Source organism: Periophthalmus magnuspinnatus, chromosome 1, assembly GCF_009829125.3.
Source record: "Periophthalmus magnuspinnatus isolate fPerMag1 chromosome 1, fPerMag1.2.pri, whole genome shotgun sequence".
Classification (NCBI taxonomy): Eukaryota; Metazoa; Chordata; class Actinopteri; order Gobiiformes; family Gobiidae; genus Periophthalmus; species Periophthalmus magnuspinnatus.
Genome location: NC_047126.1, coordinates 33275199 through 33286119, shown reverse-complemented (window position 1 = coordinate 33286119; position 10921 = coordinate 33275199). Strand labels below are relative to the sequence as shown.

Below are 10921 nucleotides of genomic sequence, written 5' to 3'. Positions count from 1 at the left end.
CATTTGAATTTTTTGCGCCTCGGATTTTCATTCAAGAAACATGCAAAATAGTCAAAATGAACTATCCCCATGTGGGATTATAGGGAACTGTCTTGGATTTTTCTACATCATAAAATGTGGGTGTGGCCAGCCTGCAAAGAAAAAGTCTCTTAGTCCTCTTTGACGCTTGCATCAGAAACGAACATTTCTTACATTATGGTCCATAAAATCTTTCATTTCCTTCTCAACAAAGTCATGAAATTTGTCATCCTAAGTTGTTAAGCCTCCATAAAGCATTTTCTTGACAAAAGTTGATTCTGATTGGGTTTTTGAATTTAACTGGGGGAATCTATATATCTATATATCTATCATATACACTCACCTAAAGGATTATTAGGAACACCTGTTCAATTTCTCCTTAATGCAATTATCTAATCAACCAATCACATGGCAGTTGCTTCAATGCATTTAGGGGTGTGGTCCTGCTCAAGACAATCTCCTGAACTCCAAACTGAATGTCAGAATGGGAAAGAAAGGTGATTTAAGCAATTTTGAGCATGGCATGGTTGTTGGTGCCAGACGGGCCAGTCTGAGTATTCACAATCTGCTCAGTTACTGGGATTTTCACGCACAACCATTTCTAGGGTTTACAAAGAATGGTGTGAAAAGGGAAAAACATCCAGTATGCGGCAGTCCTGTGGGCAAAAATGCCTTGTTGATGCTAGAGGTCAGAGGAGAATGGGCCGAGTGATTCAAGCTGATAGAAGAGCAACTTTGACTGAAATAACCACTCGTTACAACCGAGGAATGCAGTAAAGCATTTGTGAAGCCACAACACGCACAAGCTTGAGGTGGATGGGCTACAACAGCAGAAGACCCCACCGGTACCACTCATCTCCACTACAAATAGGAAAAAGAGGCTATAATTTGCACAAGCTCACCAAAATTGGACAGTTGAATACTGGAAAAATGTTGCCTGGTCTGATGAGTCTCGATTTCTGTTGAGACATTCAAATGGTAGAGTCAGAATTTGGCGTAAACAGAATGAGAACATGGATCCATCATGCCTTGTTACCACTGTGCAGGCTGCTGGTGGTGGTGTAATGGTGTGGGGGATGTTTTCTTGGCACACTTTAGGTCCCTTAGTGCCAATTCTGCATCGTTTAAATGCCACAGGCTACCTGAACATTGTTTCTGACCATGTCCATCCCTTCATGACCACCATGTACCCATCCTCTGATGGCTACTTCCAGCAGGATAATGCACCATGTCATAAAGCTCGAATCATTTCAAATTGGTTTCTTGAACATGACAATGAGTTCACTGTACTACAATGGCCCCCACAGTCACCAGATCTCAACCCGATAGAGCATTTTTCTTCGTGCCCTGGATGTGCATCCCATAAATCTCCATGAACTGATCAAGATGCTATCCTATCAATATGGGCCAACATTTCTAAAGAATGCTTTCAGCACCTTGTTGAATCAATGCCATGTAGAATTAAGGCAGTTCTGAAGACGAAAGGGGGTCAAACACCGTATTAGTATGGTGTTCCTAATAATCCTTCAGGTGAGTGTATATATATATTATACACATACATGCATGTCTTGTGTGCAAGCAAGGCGGCCTACACACTTGGCTCATTTAACCAAATATATGTAAACATCTGACTTTGAATAAAGTAATGAAAAAAGATCTCAAAAAATCCTGTCATTATTCTGGCATTTAGCAAATAGAAAAAAATTTGGTTGTCCTACCTGACCTAAAAGAGTAAATCTTTAGTCTGATTTTATGTCAGACAGTGAGAGAGAGAGAGAAAAAAAAGTGTATATGTATTTTTATATAGTGTATGCAAACTTCTGGTTTCAACATTATCTGTCTGAAGGGAGGAACTACACTGAAACTAATACACCTGTTGTTTGCTGTTTCTGTTTGTTAACTAGGTCTGTTGAAGTACACTGTGTGAACTGTGCCTGTGGTTAGAAACAGGAGATAGATGATAGGAAATAGATTCTCTTATGGAGTTACTGTTTAGTTTGTCCAATATAACACTCACTGCAGTCTTCACTATAATGAGTAGAGTAGACCACATTGCTTTGTTTGTTTGTGGGGTTTTAGTAAAAGCCAAAGTTAAATCTGTCAACTGGAGAAAACATTGTTTTAGCGAAGACTTTTCGATGCTCATCCAAGCCGCTTCTTCAGTTCTGGTCAGATTACTGCTGGACACTGCCTTATATCTCTCTGAAGGAAAGAGCTAACTACATGGAAACTCAAAACACCTATTGTTTACAGTTTCATCCTTAATGGCCTCCATTCAACCTTTAATGGCCCTACTGGCTCGCTTCATTGTTCTCTTTGTTTCTTTTGTTTGCATTGGGTCTAAGGATGGAATTATAAATTGGGGACAGGTGATGTGTCAGGGCCCAGTTCCTGTTCAAAAAAAGATTGTCTTTCCTAACAAAAATGGCTTCTTTAACTCTCCTCTCAAACCATTTATTTTCTCTGGCTAAGATCTGAACTTCACTATCTTCAAAGGAGTGGTTAGTGTCTTTGAGATGGAGATGTACAGTGAACTAGGGTCCAGACAGTGTACTAACGGTGTTGGCACATTCTGTCATGGAGTGGCTGTTTCTCCAGTGTAACACTCTTCACTATACTGAATGGAGTAGACCACATTGCTTTGTTTGTGGCTCGGAGTTTTGTCCTTTAGGTGAACCAGTCTCTGTCTTAAAATGTTAGTAGGTTTGAAATCAACTGGGAGGTTCAGAATCCAAACTAAGAAGAAAAGGCGCAACCATTCCTTACACAGCTGGTGTTTCTGAAAAGCTTCAGAGGAAAGCATGAAATTCTGCAGCAGATGAGCGGGGTCTTCTCCAGTTTCCCAGGAAGCATCAGGTGTAATATGAGATATGTGTTACACCAGGGCAGGCATTCAAAGTACAAACTCTAGTTTTAAATCAACTAGACCACTTGAAAACAATGCCATCTAAACCAACACCGGTATTGGGTATATGCTCTGAAGCAAAAAAACACATTGTAGTGGTATGGTGTATATATATATATATATATTTTCTCTCATTATTCTGGCATTTAGCAAATAGAAATAATTTTGGTAGTCCTACCTGAACTAAAACAGAAAAAGTTTAGTCTGATTTCATGTCAGACAGTGAGAAAAGTGTATATGTATTTTTATATAGTGTATTCAAACCTCTGGATTCAACATTATTTGTCTGAAGGGAGGAACTACACTGAAACCAATACACCTGTTGTTTGCCATTTGTTTGTTAACTAGGTCTATTGAACTAGACTAAGTGTGAACTGTGCCATTTCACACTGAGCCAACTGAGTCATATTTTGCATAATTTTTCAGGTCAAGAAGAAAAGGTGCAACCATTCCTCCGTGTGTCTGTAAAACTTCAGATCATTTTCAGATAGTATGAAATCCTGCAGCAGGTGAGTGAGGGAGGGGCTTCTCCAGTTCCCTAGGAAGCATCGGGTGTAATATGAGATATATGTAACTCCAGGGGAGGCATTCAAAGTACAAACTCTAGTTTTAAATCAACCAGCTCACTTGAAAAGCCATCTAAACCAACACTGGTTTTGGGTATATGCTCTGAAGCAAAAAACACATAGTAGTGTTCTGGTGTAAGGATGAACTCCCAATTTCTTCTGGTTGTTTATTTCCTGAACACAAGGGCTACTGTAGATCATAAACAAGAGCAAAACAGTAGCAGTCTCAACTCACTACAGCTGGTCTCCAAAACAGACCAGGAACTGACCAACAGAACCTCACATCAACTTGTTGGCATAGCAACCAAGAGTCACATACAAAATTAGTTACAACAAGTTAAACAAAATATCAGGCCCATTCATGGATACACCAGAATCACAGTGCCTTGTATTAATCTCAATTCTTTTTGCTACAGACATGCCCATACCATTAACAACACAAATTTGTATTTTGGAATAAATTAAACTTAATTAAATCTATAAAAAATATAATACCCCTACAACATATTTCAGGTTATGCTTTTATGCCATAAGGCACGGACATACTGTTTGTTGGTCCAGAATGTTTACACTTTTATTTACAGTGCTACATTTAAATGACAGATCAACACATTTTAAAAGAGCCAGAAGTGCTGAAGGTTAAGGTGACTTCTTTGCTTCTGATGCATCATACAGGTCTTCAATACATTTTATTTTTATTCACACATATTCCAGGAATTTACAGACCAGATCAAAAGTGCAGGGAAATATGTTTGCATGAATGAGGTCCATCTGGTTGCCAGCACATAACCATTCACACTCCCACTCCATTGCCACAGCTCAGATCCATGGTCTCACTGGACAGGGTGGACCCGTTTTTTTCAGGTCTGTCCAGAACTCGACCAGCTCCTTTGAGGAGCCCAGGATGTAGGTGATGACCTTGGAGAACTGGCAGCGCTCGTATTTGTGGTTATAGGCCTGAAACTGCCAAGGCTGAGGGGGAGCTGTTGGACTGAGGCCCAGCTTTTTCATGCACATCCCAATGTAAGCATCCTCAATGTTAAAAGGCTTTATTGTTTTGGAGACCTCCAAAAATTTCATTGGGAGGTCATTGGAGAAGATGTAGCCCATGCCCAGGCAGTAGGTCGGGTAGGTAGGCTCATGGTACATCTCCTCTGGCACGTACCATTTGGAGTTTTTGGATCGGACCACCGGACGGTTCCACATCAGCATCCCAGTTAAATAGTTCATTCTAGGGATTTCAGGCTTTTTCAGCATGTCCACTAAATTGTCTATATTTAAAAACATATCCGAGTCGATCTTCATGGCAAAGGTGGCGTTAATGCAGTATGTGGAAAGCCAGTGCATAATCACCATGGTCTTGATGGTGAGGTTCAAATATGAGTCGACAAAGTCACTCTGGATGAGATCATGGTGCTGGTCATTCTCCTGCTGGAGGCTCTGCCCATTGCCCCCAAGACCCCTAGCCAGTCCCAGCATGAACAGAGTCAGCACGCGCTCCCCCTGCACCTGGGACTCCTTACCCCACGTCTGACGGATGGCATTACGTGCATCTATGTTTATGGACGCCACCGGAACCATTAGAACCAGGAAGGGAGTGTTCTTGCATGCATCAGAGTTGTCCATGATGAAGTGATAGTTTGGGGCATAGGCCTGGTGAAAGTTGGGAAGTGGGAGTTTCGAAGCTGGAGTAGATGCTTCTGGTTTGGGTTGGGATTTAGTGGCCGGAGTGGGTGCTTCAGGTACAAGTTGAGTTGCTGGAGCAGGTGCTTCTGTTTTGGGTTGGGGTTTAGTGGCCGGAGTGGGTGCTTCAGGTACAAGTTGAGTTGCTGGAGCAGGTGCTTCTGTTTTGGGTTGGGGTTGGGTTGCTGGAACGGGTGTTTCTGGTTTGGGATGGGGTTTGGTGGTCAGCTCATTGGGGATAGCAGCAGCAGTCTGTACCACAAGCACCTCAGGTCGAGGACGGACATAAATAGCAGGGGGTCTGAATCCTCTTCTGGTGTACCAGTTCTGGGTGAGAAGCCTTTGGTAGTACTGATCCAGGGGAAGCTTGTCCCACGACAACACACTGCCTGACTCGCTCGACATGAAGAAGACAAAGAGCAGGAGAGCCAGGCACAGCAGGAGGAAGTGGACGAAGGAGGGGAGATGGTACCGTGATAGTCTACAAAACACAAACAGTACAAAAGCATTATTTATATAAGAAATATTATGGTATCCGGAATACACAATTGTCCATTACAATAAAATGTGAGTCTAATCACCATCAACCCAATTTTAGATGGGTGTGATTGACCGGTAATCCACCTGTCAGTCAAGTCAGGGACACTATCTGCATCAGAATCAGAACTTTTTACTTTTATTTATCTCCAAGTTGAAACTATTTTTGTTACAGACATGCAGTTGACCAGTAGAAGAATAGACTCAAAAGTTAACGAATTTTAAATATCAATAAAGAAACTCAGTGCAGTGAGTCTTATTGGTTTTGGGTTGCGCCTAGTCAATGCAAAGAAAACCTTCTCAGCATAAGTTTGTGCATCTGAAAAAACAGTCGACCAGCTTTTCTGGTCCTGTGACTAAGGGTACCAAAGGTTTTCATTGACTTATGCTTAGGCTCAAAGTGGCTGAGCGGGTGATAACAGGACCTGCCAACAAAATGCCTTCCTTGTGCTTGAACTGTCTCTGCATTATGGATGGAATTTTCCGTGTTGATGACATAGGTAGAACGATTCTGTTTCTGTATAAAACTATGCAACAAACATGCAGCTTTTTTATACTGTAGTATAATGCAACTCAGCATGAATGTATTCCATGTAGGGTGGTCAAAAGGATCGAAAATCAGATACTAATCGATACTAAAAAAGTCACATTCATAAGACAGAAATGAATCTCTCCAGAATAACTTTAGAATGATCTTGAGCTGTATCAGAACAAGTATAAGACCACATGGACCACTACCTTGATCACTGAGGGATTACACAGATCAGGGAGATTATCAGCGGTCTTGTATGTCTTCCATTTTCTAATAATTGCTCCCACAGTTGATTTCTTCACCCCAAGCTGCTTACCTATTGCAGATAGTCTTCTCAGCCTGGTGCTGGTCTACAGTTTTGTTTGTGGTGTCCTTTGACTGCCCTATGGTCTTGGTCATAGTGGAGTCTGACTGTTTGAGGTTGCGGACAGGTGCTTTTATACTCATAACGAGTTCAAACAGGTGCCATTAATACAGGTATCGAGTGGAGGACAGAGGAACTTCTTAAAGAAGTTGCAGGTCTGTGAGAAACACAAATCTTGCTTGTTTGTAGGTGACTGTGACAAAGTGGGCCTTTGTCCCTTTTAATAGTATTATAATTTGGTTTGTGCACATGTCTGTTCATTTTCAATACTAAACTAAATAGAACTATCCCGGGTTTGTTTTGTTTAGTTTTCAATCAGTTAAATCACCACACACTAGTTAGTTAAAATATATTTTATTTAGTTATTCAGTTCAATACAGTAATCCACTTCCCTGCATCTCCACATGGTCCAAACAAAGAGGGGGTGTGCCCTATGTCGGCCATTTTATAGGCTTGAGTGGGGTCGTGGGCCGGACCATGTGGAGGGAAAAACTGGCTTAAGTTTTATTTATTTCTTTGTGTTAATGTCTTGTGTATTTTCGTTTCATGAACTAAGTGTTTATAGTTTATTTAGTTAAACACTTTTAGTAAAGGGACTTGGGCCCGAGAGATGCTTTTATGGAACATAGTGCTTATGTTACTCCCACAGCCCCCTGGACAAGAGATGGAGTATACCGGGGGCGGAGCTTCCGGTACAGGAAAGTATTTTAGCCTGGGTAATTAGACAGATGAAAAACACCAGTGTAGCCAGGGTACTCGTGGCTTTTGTCTCAGTTGTCTCAGTTGTTTAAGTTTGGTTGCTTAGTTTCCGTTGAGCACCGTTAATTTTTGTAAATATGGATTATTTTTTGTGTTCACGGTGTACCACTACACGGGAATAAATTGTGTCTAATGGGACTTCTTTTGAGTCTGCCTCCTATTTTGATCACTCGGGCCAGCTTCCCCACAGTGACCAAATACTTATTTTACCGAGGAATTTACCAATTAATTCATTAAAAATCCTATAATGTGATTTCCTGGATTTTTTCCCCTCAGTCTGTCTCTCATAGTTGAACTGTTTCTAAGATGAAAATTACAAACTTCTCTCATCTTTTAAGTGAGAGAACTTGCACAATTGGTGGCTGCCTAAATACTTTTTTGCCCCACTGTATGTCTATGTGACATTTGGCATGTCTACAGTGACATTTGTATAAAGAAGAATAACACTGATATTTGCTCAAATGATACTAATTGATACTAGTTTTATGGTCTGATTTTTTTATATATATATATTTTTGACAATCCCAGGGCCTATGTCTTTCAAAATGCTACCTCCTCAAAAAGTTTCAGAATGGAGGCTACTGAAAGCATGTGTGAAGTAGACCATAATATTTTGAAATGATAAACTCATAAAAATGCTAATCAGGTCATATAAATTAGGTAGAGTTTTGATTTTCCAGGATAGAAAGTTAGTTTGCTACTTGAGTAGAATAGAAAAGCTCACATAATTCAGATGAAGGGGCACAGTTGGGTACTGACCCTATACTCATACTTGCACTGTCATACTTTTAATAGGAGCAGTACTCTTGACTTGAGTTTTGTTTACTCTTCCCACCATGAGCTTAAAAGTGACTTAAGGCTCATTTTCACAGCATTGGTACTGGTAATATTACTATTCAATCTGATGGGGACGTAAAAGCTGTTAAAATTCTTCTTTTTACTTTCTGTACATTTTGTAAGTACTCTAGGCTACTTGAGTACATTTGGACTGTACCTGTCCAAGGACTACTCCTGCCTATGGACTGCAAATGGAAAGTAGCACTAACAAGTCATCTTTTCTTTAGTAAGATAAATAATTTGTACATGGTCCCTGATAAATAAAGAATAAACTAAATTAAAGTCAGTGATAAAGGGCCGTTCTGACCCTTGTGGCAGAGGAAGGACAGGCCACAGTGTAAGAGCTGCATATCAGCCTGAGCTCGACATGTCATTCAATATTTCCAGTGTCATGTTGGAGATAAATGTTTATGGCCCATTGTAACTTTGCAGGGGGCACTGGAGAGACATTTTTAAAGATACACTTTCAATCCACACATCATTTTGTCCAGCTCATCAAAATACACAGACACTACTATGGGTTTGTCTGAATCTGACAATGTTTGCAAAAGTTACAGGATTTTTTTATGTTTTAAAAACATTAACTTCTTTAAGAGCTCATTGTGACCACACTCTGACACTTATATCAATTATTTTAACAACTTTTGACCCCAGACATGTCCTGATGTTGCTGCCTCAGTTTGGGGTCCATCAGATAAAAACCCTATAATTCTAATTAAATACTATTTTATAACTGATTATATTATAATATAGTTATAAATTAAGTATAACTATATTATTATATATTTTCGGAAAAAAAAAAAAAAAGAATAGTGGTTATGTCTTAATACAATGTTTTTTTACTGGCGATCTACCCGTCCCATCTGGCCAACTGTCCATGTGCTGTAACCACACACACACAGACACACCCCCCCACACACATACACAGACACACCCCCACACAGACACAGACACACACACCCACTCACCCCCACAGACACAGACACACACACACCCCCACACACCCCCACACACACCCCCCCACACACACAGGACCGGCCGGTGGGACAGCCCCAGAGGACCGTGACTCTGTGGCTCTGCGGCACGAGGCTCACGGGAGGCCGCAGATCGCTGCACTTTCTCTGGTCAATGAGAACGAAAGTTCTCTTAAGTCTCGACTTTAATGTCACATTGTGACATGAGTATTACGAAAACATGAATGTAAAAGCATAATGTATACAATAGTACAAGACATGCTGTTTTCGACTCATTGTCAAATTAAATATATCGCTTTCCATCTCTGCATTAAAATAATTACTATTGCAAACAAAAAAAACAAAAAAAACAAAAACAAAACTGCAGTGTGGAAAGAGCTTTAGAGTCCAGAAAGAAATGATCAAACTAAACAGTTACATAAGACATGAGACAGGCGCAGGGCACAAATCAGAGCCTCAAATGTGCCGTATACAGGCACAATATAAATACAGCCTTTTTAGGTAGTTGTCTGTTTATAAAGGCTGTATTTACTGTACATATAGTGGTAATGGCAATACACTGGTGTCTAAATGATGGTGTGTTCAGCGCTGTTCCCTGGTCTGACTGTGCGGGGTTAAGGCTCTCAGAGTCTCTGTCAGTACAGGGACTGGAGTTCCAAAGTTTCAAACATCATTTGGACAGTCCAGACTGTCTTGGGCTCTAGGCTGTGAAACCCTCTGACTAAAACTACACTTTTTAACCTCAAATAAACACGTCCTAGTTACTAGACTTACTCTGACAAAAATGACATTAAACTTATTCAAGTCTTTGGTTGTGTCCCTGGTATGTCCCTCCCCGGTGCTCGCTCTGCCCTGTCCCGCCTGTACAGCTCCATAAACAGTGGGCGTCTTACCTTCGGAGGCAGCTTTGGCACACGGCCCGCATGACTCGTGCGCTGTCCCGTCCCTCGGTGCGTATTCGGGGTATACCTGTGCAGGTGAGCGCGGCGCAGTGATGGCTCTTGGCGCAGAGAGGAGGAGGGACTAGTGTTTGGGTTGTGTAGTTTCCAGCTAATGGATAGCAATCTCATGTTTACCACCACAGTGAGATTTATGAGTTTGCGTTGATGAGCCGAGGGCGTGGAGTTTTGCGGTGAGAAAACTATTCTGCATATTCACAGCGCGTCCGACCATGTGCCCAAATCACAGCAGCAGTCGCTTCTTGGGGCTGAACATGAGAATTGATTTAACCAACAGAAAGTTAGAAAATCAGCAATGAAACAAAAACAGACAAGCAAATAGAGAAGTATCCCAGAACATCTCCTGTCCTTAGACCCTCCTCCTCTAGGACCCAAGGACAGGAGATGTTCTGGGACACTTGAGAGCACCCCCTGTCCTTAGACCCTCCTTCTCTTCTTCTATGAAAATAAGACAAACTAAATCGTAAAGTTTTTTGTCACCAGGACCAGAGCCACTCAACTAAGAGCCAGAGCCACTCAATTATTATTATTAGCTCACAGTCTAGTTTCATTCATGTTTCAGTCCTGGTGTAGTTCTGGTTTATTAGAATTTGGTTATATTCAGGCTGTAGTCTGGTTCAGTCCTGGTTCAGTCTTAGTTCAGCCTGGATTTCGTCCTGTTGAAGACCAGATGATGTTGAATGCTCTCACTGTGACTAATGATATAGTAAAATGCCATAAATGTGATGCATTGCGGGTGAAGACCCTATAAATCACATGGTCTGACGCAAAACAAGACAAAGTCCAC

The 10921-nt window shown here is 41.2% G+C and overlaps 1 protein-coding gene across 1 annotated transcript; it reads right to left on the bottom strand.

The window, feature by feature from the left end:
• Positions 1–4221: 4221 nt before the first annotated feature.
• Positions 4222–10209, bottom strand: LOC117370464 (beta-1,3-galactosyltransferase 1-like). Its single transcript, XM_055225228.1, has 2 exons — positions 10069–10209; positions 4222–5653 (listed from the first exon to the last, which is right to left on the bottom strand). Exons 1-2 carry the CDS (start codon positions 10098–10100, stop codon positions 4309–4311), a joined length of 1377 nt encoding a protein of 458 aa, XP_055081203.1. The 5' UTR covers positions 10101–10209; the 3' UTR covers positions 4222–4308.
• Positions 10210–10921: the final 712 nt, after the last annotated feature.

What these genes read in the sequence shown, in the direction of transcription:
- LOC117370464 (XM_055225228.1), bottom strand. Translation starts at nt 10,100, where the DNA reads ATGCGGGCCGTGTGCCAAAGCTGCCTCCGAAG. An exon ending in TGCCAAAGCTGCCTCCGAAG is followed by an intron (nt 5,654 to 10,068) that starts GTAAGACGCCCA and finishes TGTGTTTTGTAG; the next exon opens with ACTATCACGGTACCATCTCC.